The sequence below is a fragment of the Ixodes scapularis genome, unplaced genomic scaffold, assembly GCF_016920785.2.
Source record: "Ixodes scapularis isolate PalLabHiFi unplaced genomic scaffold, ASM1692078v2 PGA_scaffold13__105_contigs__length_92229423, whole genome shotgun sequence".
NCBI classification, from domain to species: Eukaryota; Metazoa; Arthropoda; class Arachnida; order Ixodida; family Ixodidae; genus Ixodes; species Ixodes scapularis.
Genome location: NW_024609839.1, coordinates 67,524,348 through 67,550,968, shown reverse-complemented (window position 1 = coordinate 67,550,968; position 26,621 = coordinate 67,524,348). Strand labels below are relative to the sequence as shown.

General features: G+C 45.5%; 1 protein-coding gene across 1 annotated transcript in view; it reads left to right on the top strand.

Annotated features, from left to right (window-relative positions):
* The first annotated feature begins 1,440 nt into the window (after positions 1-1,440).
* The window catches only part of LOC8041617 (scavenger receptor class B member 1), a 63,932-nt gene continuing 38,751 nt past the window's right edge, over positions 1,441-26,621 (top strand). Inside the window, exon 1 of the mRNA XM_029986544.4 lies at positions 1,441-2,009. Within this exon, the coding sequence (XP_029842404.2) occupies positions 1,833-2,009 (177 nt within the window). The 5' untranslated portion in view covers positions 1,441-1,832. The remainder of the gene's footprint in view (positions 2,010-26,621) is intronic.

Here is a 26,621-nt window from a genome sequence, read left to right as displayed (position 1 = left end):
TTCCAAAATTTTTATATCTGCAGAAGAAAATTTGTAACGGCGTTCGCATATATCTGAATGCTCATCACAAGGACATGGCTTTAATAAATATTTATTTTATAGAAATATTTAAAAAAAATGTGACCCGGATCGTCACTGCACGATGTGACTTGGAAAAAGGCCTGCGGTTAGCAAGAAAACAAATTTAGCAATGGTGGTGACCAGCACGAATGTACCGTTCACTGAAGCTGTTCCATGATACATAATGCGCGTCCTGAAAAAAGAAAAGAAGAAGAAGAAGAAGAAGAAAAATAAAGATTGTCCTGGTGAAGAACAGCAGAGAAATAGTCCGAGGGCGAAACAGAAGAAGGGGGATGAAATGAAAGTGACGGGAAGGACGAAGGCAAGAGAAAAACGCCTTCATCAGCGTAAAATACTTTTTGTCGCTCTCCTTTGATTCCCGTAACTTACCAACACACTCAAATACATCAATGATAAAAATAAAAATAAAAACAGTTTTCGGATATGTTTGCTTTTGTTGCGCTGGTCTAAGTTTGTTTCCATCACTGCGTTTCAGACATCTCCAAATTTGAGAGTAGACAGTCGAGTCTCCTGTAGCCGCTCCCACAGAAACGCAAGACTACTCATACTCAGTGTTCACTTTATAGACGTGTCTCCAAGTACGACTGTACGCAGCCCCCATTTATTGTGGCGGCGACTGCAAGACCAATCGTTAGTAATTATAGCGTCCCTTGGGCGGATATTACGACCAATTCCAAGCCAACCTCTTGACAAGGTTTGTTCGTTTATTTTTTTTCTTCGTCTTTCTTCGTATCCATTTCTCCAGATCTTGATAAACGCACGCCCTCTTCCGTTCCTTCCCGACTCTAAGAATCCAATGAGGCAACAGTTCCAGGATTCACAAGCCCGAAAGGGTCCAAACAAAAACGGTATATATATATATATATATATATATATATATATATTAGCTTTGTGGTCACTTGCATTGCCTTATGGTCACTACCGACCGTAGAAACAAGAAGCAACGGCACTTGTTTCTAAATATTTCTGTTCCAATATTAATCAGGTGGCGCCGCCAAGCCGCGATGAAATTATACGCAGGGTACGGACAACAGTGAGTAGCCATTTAAACCGTCCAACAAGCCTGACGCAAAGCATTTGGACCAGCTGTGTGTGTGTGTGTGTGTGTGTGTGTGTGTGTCTGTAAGCATTGTAGCTGGAAAAAAGGGGGGAAAATGAAAGCCTGCTGTCCTAGCATCCGCTAGCGGAGCGAGCGAGGGCGAGGTCTGGCGAAGTTTATCCTCCTCGCTCTGAATAGCCAACGAAGGGACTCCCCCCACGTGACATCAGACCGGCTGGGTGGCGAAAATAAAGAGAGCAAAATAAGGAAAGCGTGGAGAGCGACGAGAGGGAGAAAAATTCTGCGCACTCTCCCCAACCACGTGAGCAGGAGCTCCGCCTGTGGAAGGCCGTGGAGAGTCGACGACGTTGCCGCCGTGGCCGCCGTCTCGAAACAGGCCGGGAGCGAGCGAGCACGCCGAGACAGCCGCGTGCTGCCAAAGCGACCGAGACGGCTTGGCGAGCGAAGCAACCTCAGCAACAAGGCGAGCTTTCGGTCTCAAAAATTCCACGCCGTGGACAGCAGTCGACCGACGTGGTCTGTTCTTCCCAACTCTCGTTTCAAGTTCCTCTGCCAGCGTCCCCGCCACCCGCGGCGGTGTTTGCACGTTGTCGCTAGTGCGTGTGTGCGTGCGTGTTGGTGTTTTTAGGGGTTTTTTTTTTCTTCTTTTCTTTTCTTGAGGGGTGGGAGTTCGCGCTTTTGTTGTTGTGCGATGCCAGGAAGAGAGATCGAACGCATGGCGGGCAGCTGTTGTGGTCGGCGGACGCGACGTCCCGATGGTGCTATGGTCAAGGCGACCCTCGGAGTTCTGCTCGGGCTGTTCTTGGCGTTGTCCGGACTGGCCAGCTACGTCTTCTTCCCGACCATCCTCAAGACGCAAGTGGAGCTGGTGAGTAGCGCTTGTTGTCGGTGTTGTCAATCTAAGTATTATGAAATCTCATTCATCACACCAACGTCTCACGACACTTCAGGAAACAAAACCTTCGATTTTTTTTTTGTTTAATATACATAAAAACTACTTTAGCCAGCTTGGTAGGATCCTTACAACTGTTGACACTGAGAATGTAAGAAATGCAAAGAGCGGCGCGTCCCTAGCTCTTTTGTGAATGTCGCTCTTTGGTCAGTGAGATCACTGCATTACCGATACGAATGCCGGAGAACAAATCAACAACCAAGACGCATGAACATAATAGGTCACATCCTGCGTTTCTTGAACTATCAGTTACTATATAGATTTAGAAATCATTAAAAAAAACTAACTTATGGCAAGTAATGCCGTTATCAAAATAAATAGAATATTTTGGACATTCAAAGCAGCGTAGGTCTTCAGCCTTTAAATGCTTGACGTGCACCACTGCTAACTTTTTTCATCGACCAATGGTTGATCATATCGGTCTGCTAGTTGGTTCTCATCCTTGGCCCTCCGTCATAGCGCCCTTGGGGTCTGATGAACGTTTTTGTTCATGGCGGATTCCGCACGACATCAGGCATTATCAAAAACCCGCTCTTTATCATAGTAATCGTCCCACTTCAGTCTCTTCTTTGTTCGACATGATAGTGCTGTAGATTGTCATGTTTATGCTTGTAAAAGAGTAAGGATATTAATAATAATGAGAAGAAGAAGAAGAAGAAGAAGAAGAAGAGGAAGCATTTAAACTGATGATTGTGAAAGAGTCACACAAGGGATCCTGACAAAATTCGAGAACTCTTTCCAAGGTTTGAAATCTGTATGGTCTTCTAAGAGTATATATATTCAATGTACTCTCTTCGTAGTCTTACAATACACCCGCTTCAATGTCTAAGATCATGATGGTATAAATAACACTTACAAAGGCTTGGCGTTTTAAGTCCAAATGTGCTCAGGCCAGCTATTCTGCACCACACTCTCCCTGGAAGGGTGTGTTTACAGTGTAAACTTTACACCTTTGTTGGAAATGAGAGGGTGTTAATTCGTACTTGATGACCTCTTGAAGCGCAAACTCGAGCCACATTCAATGTTTCGAAGCACGAACAAAGGACACAGCGTGTTTGTGCTTTGTTGTCAGTACTTTGTTTGAAGGCATGTAGTGTATACGCTGTACTAAATTGATTCCGGAACGTCTAGGGGCTAAAGGCTTGGGACATACCCACTCTGCTTGTTAACAGCTTTCATACAACCCATCCCAATACGACGCACCTCTACCCGATATCGAATCCTCCACACATACAGGGTGTCACAAAAGAAAATTTACACTGTTTTTTTTTAACCGCGCAAAAATAAACTAGGCATCGCCGAACGCTAATTCTCCGCCCAAAGGTAGAGCTAGAGATCACAACCAGATACCAAACTTTCAGCCCGATCCGATCACTTAATCAAAAGTTATGAGTGATTTTATGAAAATTTCAATGGGAAAATGGAGCCCATTTTTGCCCGTTTTCGGTTTCTAGTACCATATGTGTTTGAAAAGTCCGTCGGCCACCATTTTCCCATTGAAATTTTCAGAAAATCACTTATAACTTCTGATTAAGTTATCGAATCGGGCTGAAACTTTGGCATCTGGTTGTGACCTCTAGCGCTACCTTTGGGCGGAGAACGAGCGGTCGGCGATGCCTAGTTTATTTTTGCGGTTAAGAAAACCGTGTAAATTTTCTTTTGTGAAACCCTGTATATATATATATATATATATATATATATATATATATATATATATATATATATACTGCTCAGTTCCCTTCGATAGACAAGCATTTGAATATACAGGTTGCGCACGAAAACATATTTACACTGCGGAATACTGATACGCCATTTAAAACTAACGCTCGCTTAATTTTTCTTACTGTAATGTACCAGTTACGATCTACATGTGAAAATAAAGCTTGTGGCGTTTTTTTTTTTTTTTTTTTTTTTGTTGTTGGTAGATAAGAAACAACACAATACAATACGTGCTAATGTAGCTATATGCCGTCTTAAGGTGGCGATGCAAGCGAGTTGGTTCATGACTTCTGAAATTGGAAAACAGCGCGCAAAAAGACGAAGACGACGAGAGAAGAGCACAGGACAAGCGCTGACTATCAACTGAAGTTTTATTAAAAAAGGCTCAAGCAAGAAAACACCACACAGTCAACCAACGCCGAAACAACCAATGGCGTGTCGCTCACCAGTCATCTATAAAATCTATCTCTTTTTTGTGAAGATAAACAGAAGGTTGGCTGACGCAGTGCCCCGCGCCAGCTTTTTCGATGGCATGCGCCTCCAGCACCTCTCTTTGCACTTTTGTGCGCCCCCTGCCAATGATTAAGGTATTTTGGAAGACGGGGTGACACTGGCAGTCTCTGCAATGTACGTACAAGTGACCTCCGGTCATTGACCGCAGGGAATTCGCATGCTCAGCAGCATGCATGAGCATGCTCATGCATGCTGCTCAGCAGCAGGGAATTCGCATGCATGAGCATGCGAATTCCCTGCGGTCAATGACCGGAGGTCACTTGTACGTACATTGCAGAGACTGCCAGTGTCACCCCGTCTTCCAAAATACCTTAATCATTGGCAGGGGGCGCACAAAAGTGCAAAGAGAGGTGCTGGAGGCGCATGCCATCGAAAAAGCTGGCGCGGGGCACTGCGTCAGCCAACCTTCTGTTTATCTTCACAAAAAAGAGATAGATTTTATAGATGACTGGTGAGCGACACGCCATTGGTTGTTTCGGCGTTGGTTGACTGTGTGGTGTTTTCTTGCTTGAGCCTTTTTTAATAAAACTTCAGTTGATAGTCAGCGCTTGTCCTGTGCTCTTCTCTCGTCGTCTTCGTCTTTTTGCGCGCTGTTTCCCAATTTCAGAAATATATGCCGTCTCGACGACTTGTGTGCCATATTGACCTCAAAGACAAAGCCAAAATTTGTTTTTAGTCGAAGCTACAACCCGGTATTCCACCTAATCTTGGTCTTTCGACACCGAGTTACTTTGAACAGGAATCTGGGAGATCTAGCCCAGGACCAACGTGGTCCTGATCTAGCCCATTGGAAACTAAGCTTGCGTCTCTTATAGCCAAACCTTGGCTGCCTTCCACTCTGTGGATTATGATTTTGTTTTAAAGTCCTTTCTATTTTGTTTGGTATCTTGTTTTGTGGCACGTTACTTTACGGTACTGCCTGACAACAGGTTCGTTAACGCTGTGTTAGTTATTTAGGCCTTTTAGAGAGTGAAGAGCTTGTTTTGTTTTCTACCAGCTTTGACTATCTAAATGTTTTGATGTTGTCAATATTTTACGCAGTACAGCTATTTAGCTGTAGTGCGTACACAACATATTTGTTAATCCTGTGTTCGCGTGTACGTTTCAGGGAGCAAAGCGTTCAATAGCATTGCTTCTTTTTTTTTTCTTTTTACCAGTTCTGGTCATTTTAGTTTTTTGCTTTGAAGCACGTCACTTCGCTCGCTGTACTGAGTACGCAGCATCCGTACACAACGTGTGTAGTGTGTACGCAACATGTTTTCTAATTATGTGTTCGGAATATGCGTTATATGCATTTTAGGGAGTAAATAGCTTACTATTATTTCTACCAACTTGGACCATCTTCGTGATTTGTTCTGGAGTACGCTACTTCGCGCTACTCGGCCTACAAAATTCATACACATGTTCGTTAATGATGGGTTCATAATATGCGTTTCAGAGGAAAAATTACGTAATCTTATTTATCTGTTTTATGAACCAGCTTTGACTAGCTTAGTGTTTTGATTTGAAGCACGTTACATCGCGCAGCTGCCTGCATTACACCGGCGCGCACAACATCGTTAGTGGCGTTTTTGTTATACGCGGTTTAGAGAGTGAATAACGTATTTTTGTTATTGCTGCGATACAGTTGCGTATATTTTGGAGGTGAGGAGGAGGGTGGGGGAGAAGGGGGGGGGGGGGGAAGCTGCAAGGAGACACGGTCCCTCCGCGTCACCGGCCTCTGCATCAGGCCGTCGGGCGCGTTCATTGCCCGCCGGCTTTTGGATCCCGATTTCTCGGAAGAGTGGAAGCGCAGGGAGGAGGAGGAGGGAGAGAGCAAGAGAGGGGTGCAAGAAAGAGAGGAGGGGAAAAGGTAGAGAGTGAGAGGGGCGGAGGAGGATGGCGGTGCTGCCGAGCCGACTCACCGCTGTTATTACGTGGACAGGCACGCTGCTTCCGGGCGCTGGGTGCATGTGCACTCGCGACGGCCGCCGTGCTCTGCCGCTGCTGAGCCGAGGTCGCCGTGCTGGCAAGCCGCACGGTCGGCGTTGCTTTCTGCTCCTGCCGTTTGTTTCTCGTGAGCCCGTCCGCGCCGCCTCGTCTTACAGACAAAGGAATCGGGTGATAGGATGGGGAAATATCAGGCTGCGCAGTTGGTCGGAAAGTAGAGCCCGTTGGCGTTTTATTGCTCTTTTCTTTTTTTCTTTTTTGGGCGTTGGATGGGTCGTGGTTTAGGTGCATGTGCACCCGAGAGTTGTAGGCTTTGTGTGAGACGCTTTCAACTGGAGCACGAAGAACAATTGTGATTGAGAAAAAAATAAAGTAAAAACATATAGAGCATTTTAAAGATACTTTAGTATTTTCTGCTACTTTTTGTTTGTGTGTTATATGGATATTTTTATCACCGAACCCCTTCCCTTCTTGTACTGTATTGCAATATTTTGGTAATCTAGGTTTGTACAAACATTATATCTACTGCTTGGGCCACAATTCTGGCTCGGCGTACCCTGTAAATGAGGTAAACAAATAATAGCAATCGGGCATATTTATGCAAACCGAAGCTGAATTTTATTATGCACATTTTTTTAAAAATCTTATTGTACATGTAGCTGTATCGCGTGATCTCTCGTCGTGTAAGTGCTTATGATTTCTATGTGTATAGTTCAATGCGTAATTCATTATATACAACTTCCATGATCGTAGCTCATACATAATACATCCTATCTATTTCTTCAGCTTAAAGAAAACGGGGATAAATTCTTCACTTCATCAATTAAACATTAAAATGAATTAATAAGAATATATTTATTAGGTCGACAGGAAGAATCGTGCGGTGATAGTGCTGGCACATCGAAATTTATACACAGTCCATATATAGGCCATAGATGTAACACGAAGACAAATGACTGGAGACTAAAGCGCCGAAACGTCTATAAGCACAAACAACGAGAACGAAACATGCAAATATTAGGCTTTAGCATCTGCTTCAGCTAGGTGTGATTGTGACTGTACTTGTGCGGATGTTTGTGCAGTGAGAAGTTTTGATCAACTTTCACAATCGTAGTTCATACACAATACATCCTCTCTATTTCTTGAGTTTCAAGAAGACGGGGACAAATTCTTCACTTCATCAATTAAGCATGGAATTGAATTGAATTTAGCGCTGTGACCTATAATTTCGCCAGCACAATGTGACTTCCGACGTAAAATCTTGTACGTGCATAAAGAGGTAGCAATTGTACGAATCTGTGCCGGTGCGGCATCGAATTCTAGTTTTGGAGTTTTGGAAATTTCTCTAAATTATTCTTGCCAAAGAATAATATTCTTGCCAAAGAAGAGTGTGGGGCCGGTGCCTTTTTGAGTGTTCGTGCGCAAAGCGCGTGCTTCCCTCGCTCTCTGAAGTGACGAACACGCACGTGGTGGGCTGTGAAGATCGCACGCTCGACTGTGATTTTGTAAATATTGGAAAGGTCTACAGATTCTCATTTTATTTAATTCACGAGTTTTGCGATTTGGGGCACTAACGTTAGATTTGCTGAATTCCAACCATTAATTATCTGAACGACGTGTTATCTTAGAAAAATTAGTTATCACGTAATTAATAATTAATTGTCTCTGTTTTCCGCGAACTCTTCGGATTCTTTTATTATACTTTTTAAAACTTACATAAACGATATTGTTAAAATGAGTACCACGAAATCGTCGAAATTTATGCCCGTAATTTTTGTATTTGTTCACAAGCAATGCAAGAAAAAAACATTCCGCTGGTAGCTAATTAACGTTGGCAGCCGTATACACATACGTGAGGAATTTATTTGTTTAAACGTCTTATTCTGCGCCGCCCCATCTCGTCATTATCATGGAATGAAAGTTATGAACTGTAGTCGTCATCGAAACAAATAAGTTTCGCACCAAACGCATGTCAAAGAACACAACTCATCAAACATTACTATCTAGTAATACGAGTTAATCTCCACGAGTCACTTAGGTTTCAAAAGCACAAAACAACCGAGCCGTTTCGAAGCAGTGAAAGTTGAAACAATATCGCGAGCTGTCTACCCGTTCTCCAGCTGCACGTAAAAGAAAAACAAACAAACAAAAAGAAGACGTTTTTACGAAAGAATACACGTTGATACGCCACGCTTCCAGCCTGGATGCAAGCGTATACCGAGAGGCATTACGCAAGCAGTAGACAGAACGGAACTTTTGTCTCGTGCCTGTACCACATGTGGGGGGAAGGCATATACCACGTCAACACGTTGACGTCACGTATTTTGTTTCATACCAATGCGTCGGCGAAATATGACGTCCCTTTTTCGTATACGCGGGCCTAGTGTGCAAGCGCTGCCACGGGAACCGAGGCGTTGTCCGTCATCTTGAATCAAAGAAAATCCATGCACCGTTTCTCCTGTTCGGTGGACGGCAGCGGACACTATACGAGTCGTCCCAGCCAATCCGGCGCCGTGAATGCATCACGTGACAACAGACACGACGCGTCGCCGTGCTCTTCCTGAAAGTCACGTGGCATGTGATTGGATTCGATGGCTCGCTGCGTGAGCTGCGGCCGACCGTAAAAGAATGAAGGGACGGGATTTTACCAGTTTCAGCTTACGGCACTGTTACTGCACGATTCAGGACATCACACTCGTCAGGATGACTTTGCAAATCGAAACAAGCAAACGAAAACAACACTGTTCATTCGAGGGTGAAGTAAAGTTTTACGGAGTTGGGCGTCATTTGCTGCGTGACGACTGCGTCACTCGTGTCCATGCGTATCACCCTCGCGTATGCCACCTCTCCGTAATGATATGCATTTTTTTTTGTCTTTTGATTATAAGAGTAGTTTTCCCAGGGTTGAAGCGGTGGAAATATTTGTACCCATTTGCATCTGTAAAGGCTGTAAACGAAGACGTCGCACTTGGGCATTTTCATAAATAACTCGGGATGAAATAAACACGAGAAAATATACTGCAAGGGTATACGCAAGATTTCTTCACGCCCGAGAGGTTCTTGGCGTTATTTTAATTTCGTTTTTTTTTCGTCGCTCCAATGGTAGCGATGGTGATCCATTTACCAACATTGCCTGCGCGTTTTAACGCTCCAAAATATGTAAAAACAAAACAGGAATGATAATCTTATTAAGATATCTGCCTCCTCCAACAGCCATCGCCGGATGTGGCTGAATGCCGATTCTACCGTTTCCTGTTTCCTCGATTAGTTGATCGGCTTCATCAGCGACGAATATATCAGCACGATTCGTCACCCACCGCTTGCCTCATCACTTAATGCGTGCCCACAGACATATACGCATTCCATGTGAACAGCACTGGAAAGGGGGGAGGTTCAATTGGACTTCCAGGGGGGCTCTTGATTTATAGCACGACGGCATTCTTCTCTTATGCGACCGGGGATCGGTAGTTAGTGCAGTGAACAAGAAACGCAACGGTTGGCTGCCCGGTCAGCGCGCCCTGGTGCACAAGGAGGGCAAAACCGGGTCGTTTCTGCCACGAAACGATCGGGCACGAGCGCTTGAGAACGGCAGGGCGTCTCTTGTTGCAAATGCCCAGCCTCTGCAGGTACGCGCCCGTTGCCTTTCCTCGGGCACTGGCGAAACGTTTAGACTAAGCAAGACGACTAAGCGTTATCGAAGGTGGGAAGCTCGCGCTGGTGTCGAGACATCTGAAGGACCCTTCTACCGTCTTGACTCTGTCAGCGACTCTATAGAGATAAGTGGTCCCCACCCAGTGAAACTTGATTGCGCGACCCCTCTATGCCGGGCGTCGTGTAAACAAATACGCCGGTTGTACACACACGCGTGTCAAGTGTTGTTCGTCATCCGGCTCCTGTCAGTTTTGCCGGGCACCGTATGCAGAGAAAGGCCTAAGGTTGGTTCACGCACTTCCGTATGTCGAACCGAGTGCGACTGCAACGGTTGCGACGTACGGGCTGTGTCGGCTCCAACAAAACGGGGTAAAAACCGGTTTTGTTGGAGCCGACGTAGCTGTTGCCATGGCAACCAGTACGTCGCAAAGCTGTTGGTCGGACTGGACGCAAGTGTGTAGACTGTAAACCGCCCTTTAAAGCGGCCTCTGGCGAATTTGGCGGAGGTCGGGTAACGGAGGCAGCTTCAGAAACCTGCGCTAACTTGACCTAAAAACAAAAAACGTCCACTCGGGTTTTGTACAATATCACACCCAGTCATTTAGATACGAGGAAGTCCTATATTGGTGTTGTGGAAGCGGAGAGAGGTTGAGGAAATGAAGATTGTTTGCCTCCGAAATGAACAAATTTATTTTTATTTTGAGGGGGGGAGGAATCGAATGAGTGAGGAGGAAGAGGGGAAAGGGGTAGAGATGAATTTGAGGGTTTTTACATGCCAAACTAACGAAGGGTAGCCTGGCACGCCCCACAACGGAGAACTTAGGATTAATTTGGAGCAGCTGGGGATCTTTTCACGTGCAAACGAAATTTCGATTACATGGCGCCTTCTCCGCGATAAGCCTCCGTCAGATGGCGGGTACCTCGGCCGGGATTCGAACCTGCCACCTGAGGATCCGTAGGCCGGCGCTTTAGACAAAGAGACCGAGAGAAGTGGCAAAAGTCAGTAAATAGGTCGACAATGTTCTGCTGATTGTTGTGCTAAAATTATGGAGCGCGCAGTTTCCGACAACAAATAAATACGATGATCCTAAGAATCAAACGGAACACTTCCTGTAACGTCATATTTTCTGCCCGATTAATGAGTAGTGAAGCTGTAGTTTGAGGAGCAAGTTCCAAGGTACACGAACATGTTGCCAGTTTGCTACGTTGTTAGGATTGCTGACACGTGGCCCGGTAGAAATCCACCTGAACGCGTCATTATCTTTTTAATTGCTCTTTTATACTCTGGCGCGGTGTCATTCCCCGAATCTTAATCCTCGTACACGGGCGCAGCGATGTCGACATCTGGACGCTACTAGAGCGGCCTACATCTCCGCGTACGTAAAATAAAATAAAACATAATAATAATTAGAGAAGAAAACAAAACGCGCCACCGCAGCCTTTTGCGAGATGACTGGATGTGACTCACAATCACCAAGGCCATTTTTGATCATTAGAACCACTGAAAAGGTTGCTTTTTGTAAGCGCGGTCTCACGCGGTGCGACCTTCCGGGGAAAACGAGTGTGCTATACAACCATGCCCTTCATCGTCATCATCATCGTCGCCTTGCTTTCTCATAACGCTATTGACGACAATGTCTGACCTTCCACGAGCTTTGGTCGGTGTCTTTTAGAGGGAAGCTGAAGAGGTCCTTGAATTCGAACAAACATTATAAGCTGTAATGCAGGCCTCTTAAAAAAATTATGTCTTAAGTTTTTATTTCGATTTTATTAGTAGGAGCCTCGTAATAGCCAATTAAAGTTTCGACGTAGACCCACCCGTTGCGGCGCGTCTACAATAAAAAAAAAAAAAAACGCAAAAACGCAAAAACAAAACGAAAGTGACGACATTAGCGGTGTCAGATGACCCTTGCTCGATACTAAGCGCACTCGGGCATGCCGTCAATGACGTCACGACGCTCTAGACAGATAACAGGCGGCAGAGGGGATCGCCGCACGCACAGCAAACAATGGCTCTACTTTTCTTTTCTTTTTTTTCTTGAAAAAAGTTTTTTTACGTTTCCTTCTGTCCAAGCTAAGTGCGATAACTGAATTCACGGTTCAAAAAAAGGGCTATGGAAGTCCGCTCCTAACTCAGATTTTCTGAATAGTGCTTCAGCTTACAGCTCTGCACGGGCCCGGCCCAGCTCGCTAGCCGTGCTTGGGCCGGGTAGCGCGGATTGTTTCCGGGTCCGGGCCGTGCCCGAGCTGGGTATACCACAGATTGTTGCCGGGCTCGGGCAGTCGTGTAGCACACTTTCTAGAACGGTGAGAAGATGCTAACGCATTGTTCGTATAGAAGACTGCGCGTATGCGAGCCTTTTTTGGTAGCGCATGCGCAGTTCCTACCAGAGGACCCATCGTACCGCATCGGATGTGCAAACACGGTTCCCTAAAACTGCCTGATACGTGTTCCTTCCTTGCATGACGGTCCCTATTACATTGGTCTTACAAGAACTGTCTGCAGGCATGTTGGAAGCATTCATGTGTATACGAAATAAACATGCTTCGAACATGTGTACGCGCCTAAGTGAGGCGCGTACGCACACAATTTTGTCATGTCTGCTACGAACACGGCATGTCTTTTGTACGGTATGCGAACAGTAACGCTGCGGCTTTACGCGTGAAATACAATTTACAAAGAAAGACAGACATTTTGTAGGGTTGCGCGGATAGTGGTTAGAATCGAAGAGCGCTGCGTCATCCATAACCCTAACAATGCAAGGGAAAAACAAAATGGCCAGTTAGTTCTTTTAACAGTGCAGACGCTAGGGATGACGCTGCGCTATTCGATTCGAACTACTATTCGCACACCCCTACAATTTTGAGTTGGTCTGAATAGAATTCTGACCGCGAATGATTCCTAGTCAAAACGTGGTACGGTCAAAACATGGAGATATGGAAGGTGTATTTAGGTTCTCTCTATTCCTCGTTGTATAATGGCCTATATACGGCGGCTAGTATCCGAAGGAAGAAATCGCGAAATAACTACACTAGAACCGAAACTCGGTTCTGTACTGCTTTCATTAAGCCAATCACCGGCGCTAGACGTCCGAGTTATGACCAAAATGACCGATGTTACTATAGTATTTAGGTGGTTTTGACTGCCCTCTGCAGCAGTCGCGCTCGCGTCAGATATATACGAGGAAAGCAATACGCGCGCAAATATATGGCGGCGGTCCGAACGGCGTCTTCGGGGTCACTAAAGTTGCCGCAGGTGTATCTCCGTGACGGACACGGACCTGACGCAATTCGAGACTGCGCCCACAGGCGGCTGGTGTTCGCAACCGGTTTCTTTTGTCACTAATTGCACACCGGTCGTGAAGCGACGTTGGAGTCGGTCAAAGACGCGTTTCGCCCCCCCCCCCCCCCCCCCCCACCCCACCTGCCCCTTCAAGGTGCTTGATGATGTAATGTAAAGGTTTGTTTTAGTTCTGCGCGCTTATATAGTTTTACTATGATGCCTGGAACGCGTCTCGGACTGGTCTGCTTGCCGCGCCCCTCAAATGTATATGCGAAGCGCAAGTTCGTCTGCTTCTTTTTGCAGGGATGGGTTTGAACTTTGATTGGCTCTGATTGAAAGATATTGCGTAGACCTCAGAACAAAAGCTGCCTTGAGGTATACCCACTGTCCTTCAATCAGAGCCGTTCAGAGCTCGGGGGCGTTCTGACGTCACCACAACCCCTGCAAAAGAGGCAGACGATACTTGCGCTCCGAATACAGTCCCTCGTCTTCGGCTGGCGACCCGATAGAAGTGTCACGCTGCTGCTGGTCGCAGTCCTGGCGGTGTCTCAACAGCGGAGGTGGTACGCGACAGACACCCGTTCTGCCGCAGGTCAGCGCCTACTTTCCCGCATAGCATTGGGCAGAGCCAATCGCTGCAATCCGCGAAAGGAAGCTTGGTGTGAACGGTGACGCTGCATTCATATATGTTTCGACCTGAACAAACAGCCTGCGCTGGGACACCGAGCAGCACGACCTTTCACGTGCTTATACCTTGTGCCAGGTGTCCCTTGGTCAACGGCGACGCTGAACATACATCTTTAGATCTGAGTCAAACAGCCTGCGCTGGGACACAGAGTGTGGCCTTTCACCTGCTCATACCTCGTGCCTGGTGTCCCTGCGCAGACTGTCTTTTCAGGTGCGGGCATCTACTTCCAAACTCGTCATTGGCCGACCTAAGCTCTCTTCGTACGTCGCAGCGATTGGTTCTCCCAATGCATCCAGTGCATTTGCCTCCCTGCAGGGAAGCAGATGCACTGGATGTTTTTAAGCCGCGCATTCGCACTGCTGGTGCGTCGTATGAGAGACACGCGAGTTTTTTCCCCAGACACGATGACAAATATCCGCGGACAAGCCTCAACCATGTTCGAAGCATGCTTACTTCATACATATAAGGTATATACGCTTCAAACATCTCTGCAGACAGTTTTTTTTTTTTTTTTTTTTTTGTATGAGCAATGTGAGCGTCATCTAAAGAAGAAACGTGCCAGAGACAGTGCTTGTAGACTGGGGTGGAGAATAAAATCAAGAATAATCAATTTAATCAAATCTTTCAATCAAAAGATTTAATTAAAACAATTTTTTGTTTTCTTTTCACCCTCTTGTCGATTTTCTCTTGTAGGATGTGACCGGTGCTCTAGCATGTAAAGTATCAAGGGAATCATTATTCAAAATGTCCGCGTGGAATGGCAAAGTGTGGCACAAACAACCACGAAAGAAATAGCACTCCTGCCGACGCCACGAATGTCCTTGAACATCGCGTCGGTAGCTGCTATAGAATACCAATCGAAGTTGCCCGTTCAGTTCTTGAAGCGTGTCTCGTAACGCGTTGTTCGAAAGATAACGTTCGTCAACGCGTCGTTGCCGGCATGTGCAGGTTGAGTAAACACCGAGGTTTCGAGGAAATACGACGAAGAGCGTTAGCACCATTGATTAAATTATACGCGCTCGCGTCTCGAGGTGATGCAAGCTCCGAGCAATGCCGGCTTTGACGTATTTTGTTTCGTGGGTAAACAACATTTCTTTCACGTGGCGGAATGAATCGGAGACGGTATGTTTTCCAATGCTCGTGAGCGAGGGCAAATGCAAGACTGCGCGCGCGCATGCGCAGTTTATCCGACGTTTATTTACGGCGAGGCACCTTTCCGGTGTTGATCAGCCAGACGAAAACTGCCGAGTCATTGGGCTCTGGACGCGTGCGCAGACGCGTTCCATAGCCCAGTAGACTAGTATGGCGGCTCGCACGAGGCAGATAGCGGTCTATAGGAATGCTGATGTCTGGGCAAGTTGTATTTTTTTTTATTCGCATCATATCTATAGGCTGTCTGAAATGCCGACGCTCGATTTTTAATGGGTCGTAAACATCGGCGCCTTAACGTGGCAATCTAAACTTGTCGTCAAAGGTGTTTTTCACAGGTGGGTTTTACCATAGAGTTAATATAATGTGCGCTAGAGGTTCAACTGGCGCTAGTGTCTACGCGACTTCCGGGAGGCAAATTGAAGCAGACAGCAACCAGTCTACTTTTGCGGTGCTCCTGTGCATTCCTTTTGGAAAACGCGCGTGCATTACGTCTCATCGACGGAAAATAACATAGATAATTTTTTTAATTTTTTTTTAATATTCGTGTTGTACCGAACAGTATGCGGATTTATTAACATTGTAAAAGTGTATTTGCTTTAGTTACATGATTTTTCTTTACCGCTGAACGATGTTAAACTTCGCTATATTTCAGGCCGAAACCTCTGTCCCACGGCAGATATGTAAAAACGAGCGACGATTCTATGCAAAGTAACAATCGAAGAGAATATAGAGTGAGTTTACGGTTCGCCAGCATTCCTTTGATGTTTATATACTGCTAATATGCCCGTCCTGTTACTATATGAAAATGACTCCGACGCGCATCTTTACAAGCAATTAAAAACAAAACAAAAAAAACATTCGAAACGTAAAGAATAATGTATGCGGGCTATGAAAGGTGTGCCTGTTTACTGTTTCCTATGTCGGACAGCTTTTATCGGTCACCTCTTCTCAGGTTTCTCCCTATTTTGAAAGATTTTGAGCCTGCGGGTGATGTTTTGAACGCAGAACAAGCATCTTCGCACATATTCATCGGCAAAAAGAATACAGCAGTAGTTATTCATTGCAAATTGACAGTATTACGTAGCGTTCCATTATTGTTGATCGTCTGCATGCACAATGAGTTACTTATCGAGTGTTACTGCGTAGTTCTTGCCGTCTCTCTTGGTTTCCCACATGTCCTTCGTTCGTTTGGTGTGTATAGACGTTTTCTGTTTTGTGAAAACATAATAAAACATTTCAACCTGGAGTATCCGAGAAAATATCGGTGAGGCAAAAGAAGAATGTGTGACAATCACGCGTTTTTCGTGAACACCTTCCAGAGGCGTGGAGAGATGAAAACGATGTTTTACAGCATACCAGAAGTGACGACACTCAAGATGGCTGCGTCCTTGCGGAAAGGGCCGTGTTCGCGCTAACAATGTCCGACAGTGCATATAAATACATGTACGAAGCGGTCTTAGCACCGTATTTCATGCCAGGAATTTAAAATAAAAACGCCTTAACTGAACAATTATTTCATCTGCGAGGCTGAAAAATGTTCCAATCTTTCTTGTACGTACGAATTATTCGCGGTATTGGCTCCTATAATCAAGCGCAGGGAGAAAATGCACTCTTTTTTCCATAAAAATGCACTACCGGAAACCAATTTCCAACTGGTTGCTGTCTCGTTCAATTCGCCGCAGCACACTAGCGGCAGTTGAACCTCTAGCGTACTTTATAATAACTCTATGGATTTTACCTTGTAAGACCACAAAACGTAACTCCCTTTCCTTAAAGCAAAAAAAAAAAAAAAAATAGGGCCAAAAAATTTACCAGGGTCAACGGCAGACGGCGACGCAGATAACCGAATCGAGTGGTGGACACGCTTGGCGCACGTATTAGTAGATGACGTCGGGAGCAGCGTCGGAAAGCGTAGCCGACGAGCGAAAGAAAGAAGAAATCCTTAGGTAGCAAAAGCGCCGGCTTTAGGCAACCCCGTTTTTTTTTTGTTTTTTTTTTGTCAGCTATTGTTTTTATTGTTCGAAGTTATTTTTAGACCAAAGGCATATTACAAAATATGTGTATTTTAGTAGACCACGGTCGTCGCGAGGAGTCTCGATGCGGAGGTTCGCCGTCTATCAGTACGTCTGCCAAAGGCCCCGCCCCTCCACTCGACTCGGTCGTTTGCGTCGCCGCCCGCCGTTGACCCTGGCAAGTTTTTTGGCCATATTTTCTCACAAAAAGGAAGCAACGCTTTTTAAATTTACAAGGTAAAACCCACCTGTGAAATACACCTTTGACGAAAAGTTTAGATTGCTACGTGCAGGCGCCGATTTTTACGGCTCGTTTTAGATCGGGCCTCGGTATTTCAGACACCCTAGAAATCGAATTTTGTCAGGTTGTTTATAGTGACTGACTTCTTAAGAAACGCGGGGTGGGGTTGATGATGACGCTTCTTGCTTTGTGGTTCGGCGTTCTGATGGGCTATAATGCCGAAATCTTATTGACTGGTGGAGCGATAATCGGTACTCGCCACGGCCGTCGTTGCCAATGCATCATTCAAAAGACACGACGTTCGCTATATACATAATGACGGAACTGTCTGCGGACAAGTGTCACGCGTGTTTGAAACATGTTCGCATCATTAATTTGTATGCTTCGAACATTTCTGCAGACAGTTTTGTGTATGACTCTTTTGTGTATTCCTTGTATGAAGGACGTGTTCCTTCTTTCATATCATACAAAGAAGGAACACGCCTCAGATGATGCCTACAGGCTGTCTTTTTGTATGATGTATTAGCTGCGTAACCGCGGCTTTCGCCAAACAAAAAGCGTTCATATCTGCTATGAAGCGGCACTATCAAACCGTCTTTCTTTTCATTCGCGGCTGCGTATACCTTGCCTGTGCGCCCATCCTCAAGTTTTCAAGTCTACATCCCTTTACGTTCGTGCATAAGAATGAGGTCTTCTGGCCCCTTGAAACTGGGAACGGCACGGCCTTCTTCGATGCACAAAGCCGTCTCGAGGCAGTTCCACGCTGCGGTGTGCCGCCACACCCCGAGATCGACCTCTCAAGTCGACTTGAAACGAGATCCCTGGAAGGCGGGCATCATTGCACACGCCCGTCACATCTATACAACTTCCTGGCAGTCGTCTGTCCTTGTTTGTGTTGTGCCATTGTTTATTGTGCCATCGGATTTAGTCGCAATTCCGTTTAAGTCATTTGATGTCCTACAGATTCGCACAATTCGGTGGCTTTAAACTAGAACTGTGTACCGTTTCGTCGGTCTCGTCTACTTCGTGTCGGCCTCGCTTATAACGACATTCGATTTCGTCACAACTCGGTTTATGTGACATTTGCTCTCCCGGCAGATTCCCGCTCTTCGACCTCTTCTACTTCGGGCCGGCCTCGTTTATAGTCACACCTGGCTTAGTAACGCTTTGGCTTAAGTCGCACTAGTCGTCCCGACGGATTGGCTACTTCGTGTCGGCCCCCTTAAAGTCACATCGGATTTATTCCCAATTCGATAAAAGTCAGGGGAGCTGTTCCGACAGATTCACATTGTTCGATGGCACGGTGACTTTAGAATCTAGACGGCTACTGTAATTTAATTATCTAAAAGGGCACTGGCACCCCAGGTCGTATCCTTTTGTTGATGTGTAAAACGATGCAAGTTGTATTCATAACCACACAAAAAATACCACTACGCGAAAAAAAAAAAAATTTCAACACGCGCGCGCGCGCCTTTTTGTTTTTGGCGTTTTCCTCTCTTCCTTCTCACCTCCTCGCTTCTTTTTATATGTGACGTCAGAAATTATGAAATTTAGAAGCTTTGTAAGCGACCTTTCTATAACAGTTAATACTGGCGTTCCTAAAACATGTTTTTTTTGTTTTTTTTTTACGTAATCACGACGAACAGGACGTCAGTTTTCCGACAGCGCGTTCGGCTGGCACTTGTGTCCAATCAACGAGGAAGCGAGTTGGAGCCGAACGCTGACCGAACGCTGGCCGAACGAGCCGAACACTGCGGAACCGGAAGCGGTCAGGTGCCAGCCCCGTAACACATCCTGCGCTAAAACAAAATAAAAAAAAGAAAGTTAGCTAAAGAAACGAATCGTACACATTTTCGGAGACCGTCTTTTGCGTCATGTGCTGGCGGCGGTGTCGCGGCCTTAGAAGTGAACGCGCCACGACCGGATTGTCTGCAACGAGGAAGCATAGACGCGTCCATTTCTCCGAGGGCAGGCCAGGCTCAGCTGCATAAACAGAACCGCGACTCGGCTCTCGCTTGCGCCGGCGGAGCGTAACGGTAGCTGAAGGACGGAGCTTTACGCGGCGCAACTCAATTTTGAGCAGGAAAACGGCATTCGCTCCGAGACCGTCTTCTCTCCTTCACCCTACCGGTGGCCGTGACACAAGGACGTGCACGTGCTAGGCTTAACCACTTCCTTGCGTTTTCCGTGTTGTTTTTTTTTTCCCCCGTCGCCTTGCTTTTCTTAATTTTTTTTTTTTTTTTTTTTTGTGCCGGAGGATATTTTTGTGAAGCGAGTTAACTTGACGTAGATGCCGCCGTTTCCTTCAGTTTTTGTTTTTGTTTTAAATACGTTTGAGTTTCTTTCGGCGGCCCATAGCGGAACACTCGACTTCTTTTTGTCAGAGCCGTTTATACTGAGAGAGAGTATGGCCAACGGGCGGAGCTTGTTACCCGCTAAAACCAGCGGATTTCGCGATGGCACGAAATGACGTAACTTCTTTATCTCGTTTATTCCTGAGAAATCGCGTATAATTCTTTTGAGTCAGAGCTCCTCAATGGCGGGCGGTAAGGCAACCACAGCAACGTCAGACAACGTTGCTGTGGTTGCCAGACTATCAAAATTTCCTTAAAGGGTAGTTATGACGAGGGAAACAGCGCCGAAAGTGCATGTTCTCTGAGCCTATCATTGATGCGCCTCCTTGATTGGCCAAAGTACCCTCTCCCGGAGGACAACTAAATTTTGTACCACGCGTACCGCGCACGGCACAAACTCCTTCTTGTGCTTCTTACCGCAGCCGAGTTTTTCCGAACGGCCCGTATCAACCTTAGCACATTGACGCCCCAGTTTTGAAGGCGCAGATAACACCACAGGGACTCCATGTCGCTGTGCTACTTTTTTGAGTCTGTGCGTAACCTTATGTATGTGAGGAAGAACCGCCGGTCTCACGTTAGGTTTCTTCCTAGGTTGGGACTTGAGGCGTCTAGTATACCTTTCAACAGGTTCTCCGCCACACCGACTAGGACCTCCCTGGGTACCCTCCCTGCGTGAGCCTGTCGGCCTGGTTGCAAAAACCAGCCAGCATCTGGTGCGGGCAAGACCTCACCAGAGCCGCCTGCCTACCAACCTCTCCCAATCCTTCTCTCTATACAACCTTCGATAGGCTAGAGTCAAAAGGCAGCACACCTTTTTTTGTCCTCGGCCAGTACCACCAGCACACATGATCCTCATTAAAGATAAGATTGATATCTAGAAACTGTAGCCTTCTATCTACTGGATTTGTCCCTGTAAAATTCAAAACACATGAGTTGGATTCGAACGCACACAAGAAGTTTGCGATGCAGTCATCCTTACTTCCACCAGACACTTTCCTAAATAAAACCAGATAATCGTCGACGCACCTAAAAACACGAATCACTTATCCTGTAAGGTTGATAAAGGTCGTTTGGATAAACTGGGCTGCGGTAAGATGCACAAGAAGGAGTTTGTGCTATGCGCGGTCGGCGTGGTCCACACAACTGAGTTGCCCTGTGGGAGAGTGCACTTTGGCCAATCAGAGAGGTGCATCAACGATAGGCCCAGAGAACGTGCACTTTCGGTAAGGTCTTCACCTTCTGGTAATTTGGCCATTTATTGTGATAGATGTGGATCTCCCCTCTTTTAGAAAAGACGACGATTGTCGCTGGGCACGGTCAGCAGGTGATACGTGAAATATTCGAGGCTTAGTACATTTCTAAGTATAAGGATGGGTGCGCCAGTTCTCCCTCGATCGCGCTCTTCGACCAAGAAATGGCGTTCTTGGAGTGCTGTGACACGGGCCCTTAGGCGATGGTTCGATGTATGTTTGTCTTGTGTTTTTGCGCCGGTAGGGGTTTTTCCAGAAATGTCCTCCGTACTTTTGGCGCTGTTTCCCTCTTCACAACTATGCTTAACCAACTCGCCCAACTTTCAACGGTCCTTAAAAGGCCCCTGAAAAGAACAAAAAAAGTTTTTGTAAAACAGTTTGGTTGGGAGACGCGTGCAAGAAAATTAATTTTACGCGAAAAAAAAATTTTAGAGCAATATTGACGGCGCGAGACGCGATTTAGTCGATAGCATAGCCTTTTCTATACTGACAAAGCCTGGCAGATCGCCACGAGAAGCGGCCACCGAAATGGAAAAGGTAGAGCGTCAGACAACGGATGGCGCCCACGACGCCTAACGCCGGCCCTGGCCTACCCGCTGATCATTCCAATCAGAGATCGGCGTTCTCACATCTCCGCGCGCACTGGTTTCCTCCTCTCCCTCACTTTCTTGTCGCATAGCCTTGTGTTCAGTAATAATAATAGTAATGATATATCAATGCTTTCTTAACTAGGAGGTGTTGTTACGATCCTCCAAGGTTGTGCGGTGGGACGAAGAAAACAGGTGCCGGTAAAATATTCCCGTCTCGTCTTCCTTTACACGGCTGCATTGTTTCTCGGGTCGTTATGCAAATAGGTTCTTCGTTTTTTTATGGCCCCCTGTTCAATTACTACTTCCCGTTGGCGCTGTGCTTTGCGATTACTGTGGGAACGTTTGTTACACTCATCTTTTTTCTAATTAGGTTGATACCAAAGCTCAGAATCTCCGTGTAACTGAAGAAAGAAAAGAAAGAGAAAGAGAAACGGACTTTGTATATTGTTGTAACTATTGTCGGTGGAGATGTCAAGAGTGATGTGGAAGCTCCTCCTCCCCCCTCTTTCCACTTTAGCAGAGCGAACGCTGTAGAGGATGTGACCTCCTCTCCAGCGTTCTATCTGCCACAATTTACTATCGAAAAAAAGTTTAGATTGTAACTACTAAGCCTTTCGTTTTCACAAAATAAAATGTTGGTCTTGTAGAAGAAAAAAAAAATCTGCCTGTCACTTTGGTTTATTTCAAAGCCGATCTAAACGAATTATTTATATGGGTCCCCCGTGACGATCTTGGCGTCATCACCATGACTTTATAGTGTCAGGTGATGGCTCTCACGCTGATGACGTCACCTTAACACCGTGACGTCACCATCGAGGCTGCATATCGCAGACACGAAATCGCCTAGAGCTGGCCCAATATAAATGTTACGCATGAAAAGAAAAGAAAAATAAATGAGTTCGGAAGCACAAGCACTCCGACGTACTCGATATAATCTTTGATATACAAGAGCTTCACAGTCTTCTCAACCAATAAATTACTATAAAACCGAGTCAACCCAGCGCCGAGTTGTCACGATACAGGTGTTTCCGTGCTCCCGCAGTATTACTCCGATGAAATTATACAACCGTAGACTGCGACGGTCTTTTTCTCCCATCTTTGTCTCGTGTCTCTCTGCCGAGTTAAGAGCCCGGCCTCTCGAACCCTATAGCAACAGCGATGCCTATCGCGGAAACTCGGGGATGGAAAAAGACCGGCGTGGAATTCGTCAGAGGCCCTCGATAGGACCGCGTTATCATCGTTCGAACCCGGCGTCGAATATCCCGTTCGTTCGGAGACAATGGGAGCGGCGGTAATACCTCGGCGGAGATGCGTGTGCTATGTGGCGTAAATCGGATTGTTCGCGAGAATAATGTGGTTTTTTGTTTCTTTTTTTAATTTTTGCAATTGAAAGGATTGACTCAGATTCTGGAGTCGAGCCATTTATTATTTTTTTTCCTGCTCTACAAATTTTTAATAATATTTCCTCAAAAAAAAAAAAAAAAAAGAACAATTCTTTTTTTTTATTTGCAGGCACCAACTTTACTATTTCATTCCGTTTTCTTTTTTCTTTGGTTTTTTAATTTACAAACTACGGTCATGGCCCATGGGACTGTTCGAACGGTGGTCGGCAGGTATACCCATCGTTTGAGTCGGGGCCGCACGTAAACATATCGCACTATAGTCACTATACTCCGTTTCAGTTTTTAACTCCGACCGCTACGATACGACAGTCGCGGGTGGTAGCGTCGATACGGATTCCGAGTCAAGAGGTCCAACGCGTCAAAAGGTCCAACGAGTCAAGAGGTCCAATATTGGACCTCTTGACGCGTTGGACCTCCTGACGCGTTGGACCTCTTGACTCGCCGTGGATCTCTTGACTCGTTGGACCTCTTGACGCGTTGGACCTATTGACCCATATTGGATCTCTTGACTCGTGCCTCGATGTGCCAAGAGGTCCAACGCGTCAAGAGGTCCAATATTGGATAGCTTGACTCGTTGCATCTCTTGGTGTGAAATATGTACCGGCAAGGGGTGTAAAATATGTGCAGGCAAAAAAAAAAAAAAAAAACTATGAGGGCACCTAAGCTTTCTTTTACGAAGTGAGAATGCGCGAGCACTGCCTTATCCCGAGTTGTGTTGCCGCAACAGATAGCGTGCTAATTGCGCGATCAAGAGGGCCTAGATTCGAAACCAGTAAAAAGGGAGGTCACGTGACCAGAGGTGTTTTCTTTTCTTTTTTGGTCACGCGATTACAGACTTTTTTGTTTGGTCACATGACCAGATAGGACACGTGACCAGAGAGATCACGTGACCAGTGATATAGAGTTTTTTTTTCTATTATGTTGGATTGTGTTGGACAAGTCACGGATTTTGCCGACGGCTTTTTCGCTGACTGAGCCAGGTAATGCGCACGCATTAAAAAAGCAGACAACAGAGATGCTAACAATAAAGGTGGAGAAGAAAATGTCGAAAAAAGAGGAAAAAGTTGAGCTGTGAAGACTTCCACACGGCAGGGGGGATCTCATGAACACGGCTTTGATATATCGTTTCTGGCCGGTGATGGAATCAGTGTTCGTGCATATGACCCGTGATTTGCTTGGTTTCTGAAGCGACAGATACGCGCGCGCTGGGCTGTGGGGATCGCATGCTGGGCACTGGATTTCTAAACACCGGGAATCATTGTTGTTTTAAACTGTCAAGCCTATAGCAACATTCGTTTGTTGGGGACCTGTGTGCCTTCTCTCTTCTACCCCTGACCACAAAATCGTAAATCCGCATCTCCCGTGTTGCTCTCCCCGCGAATATCGAACACGTAACCGGAGAGGTCTTAACATTTCAAGATTTGAGATGCCTTTTTCTTTTTTTTTTTTCTTTTTTTTGTTTAGGAAGTGATTACTTTGACATTCGGGTTCGAAGTAATTGTAAAACTATTTTGAACACATCTTTCGTCACATACGAAAGATATGTCCATAGTTATTTGCTATTTCGACGTCTATCATCACACTAAAGCACTCTTACGGCGTTTGACGTCAGGATAACTGAACATAGTTCTTTTTTTCATTTCTGTGACATCATTTTCAAATGTTGGAATAATTGTTTAAATTTGCTCACGCCTCGTCAAATGAGCTTCCTTGTTATTTTGAAGCGCTTGTTCTTCGAAGAACGTGAAGACAGTTTGCCTTGGCGCAGCATGGCATGTAAAGGTAGTCATTTTTCCATTCGCCATGGCCTAGCACTGGACACAGTAGAGATCTACCGGCTTCAGACATCGACCTGCTTTCCGACACGATCAGTTCTCCAATCGACTTCAATCTCTATGACCCAATTTTCTTAAAATGATTGAGCAAGTAACCCACTATATTACAATTCTAACTGATTAACACATCGCGTAATTTCAACTAAAAATAAATGATATAGACAAACAACATAAAGTGAAACGCATTATAGCATAAGTATTTCTGGCTGTTCCCTGCTTTTAAGTAAGCCAACGGCCCTAATTAACCCTCTATAGCTTGCACCGGTCATGACGTTTTAAGGAGACAATGCTCGCATTCATTTGCAACACTCTATTGGACGCCAAGTGGCATAATCTGGGCTCATTTACCCTCCGATGATATTTGAGCTTCTTCCCATGTAGTGTTATTTACCTCTTTAGTGATTCGGTGAACTCAGTGAATAAAAGCTAAAGCATAAAATAGTAGTGCATCATAATTTTAAGAGAACATGAGAGAACCCGGGACAAAGTTACCCAAGGAAGTATTTGCGATTACAAATACTGAGATACATTAAAGGGAAGGCTAAACGCGAGATGGGGGGGGGGGGGGGGGGCTGAGGTACATTTGTATTTTATATCTCGGGAATTTGAGAGACAATTCCGTAGAAATGGCATAAATAAGTCCTAGAACAGAGATACTGGAACACAGATATTAAGTTCTAGAAGTCCAAAATATTTCGCCAGGCACTATCCATTATTTAACACTGAAATACATATACATTGTGGCAAATAGTATCTGTTTATTTGTCTCCAATGGCTATGTAGTACTGTACTTGTATTCTCCAAAATAATTCAAATAGGTCAAACAGACAGTAACAGTCACACGCAGTCCATTAATAGCAATATCATTATAAACAGAGGAGATAAAAATAAGGCTCGATGGACCTCTTGACGCGTTGGACCTCTTGAAGCGTTGGACCTCTTGACTCGATGGACCTCTTGACGCGTTGGACCTCCTGACACAAATTGGACCTTTTGACTCGTTGGACCTCTTGACACGTTGGACCTCTTGACTCGAATTGGACCTTTTGACTCGTTGGACCTCTTGGCTCGGCTGTCACGTGGCTATTGGACCTCTTGACTCGTTGGACCTTTTGACTCGTTGGACCTCTTGACCATAAGCGGTCGATACGCTACCACCCGCGACACCCATTCCGCACGAAAAAGTAAAACTGAGTATAATTTGCGCGCGTTGGGCGCTTCGGCGGTAAGGTTAGCAGTTGCCGTGAATCAGGGCTTATAGTTTCCTTTGCAGCAACCGCGTAGTGGCCACGACCTTGAACGTTTTCCTCTTTTGGGCGCGACGTCTTTGCTTGCAGAAATAAAGGAGGAAACGCGAGCTTCTCAGTGCAGGCCTGTCGCACGTTTCTTTGTGTACAAAGTTCCAATCTGAGATCATAAAAAAAAAAAAAAAGTATTCTTTCGCGACACAAAGAGAAAGTTTATGGGTGACTGGAAAACTTTTTGTTTGCTTTTCGCCACTTTTACAAACTTCCTTGTCGTAAATAACAACAACAACGGAACTGTCGCGGGGTGTTCTACCTACACAGCCCGCACGTCTTTCAAAAGTATGTCGCGCTTCGATAAAATAAAGATAATTTATTTTCTCGTTACGATCGCCTTTTTCATAACGTGCGCGCGTTTCTGTAAAAAAATGATCTTCGAGAAAAGGAAAAAAGGCACCTAATGACAGAGCAATAGAATATTAGAGACCAGACTTTCTCAAGCTCTGCCATTACGAACGTACAGTTACGCAATTACCTCGATAATCGTTTTTTCTTCCTTTTCGAGCGCTGTAGCCCTAATGATTTCGGATATGAATTAAGAATGGTGTCAATGCTGCCTGCGTTGTAATGCAGCCGGCGTTGTAAAAGACCAAAAACTAAAAAA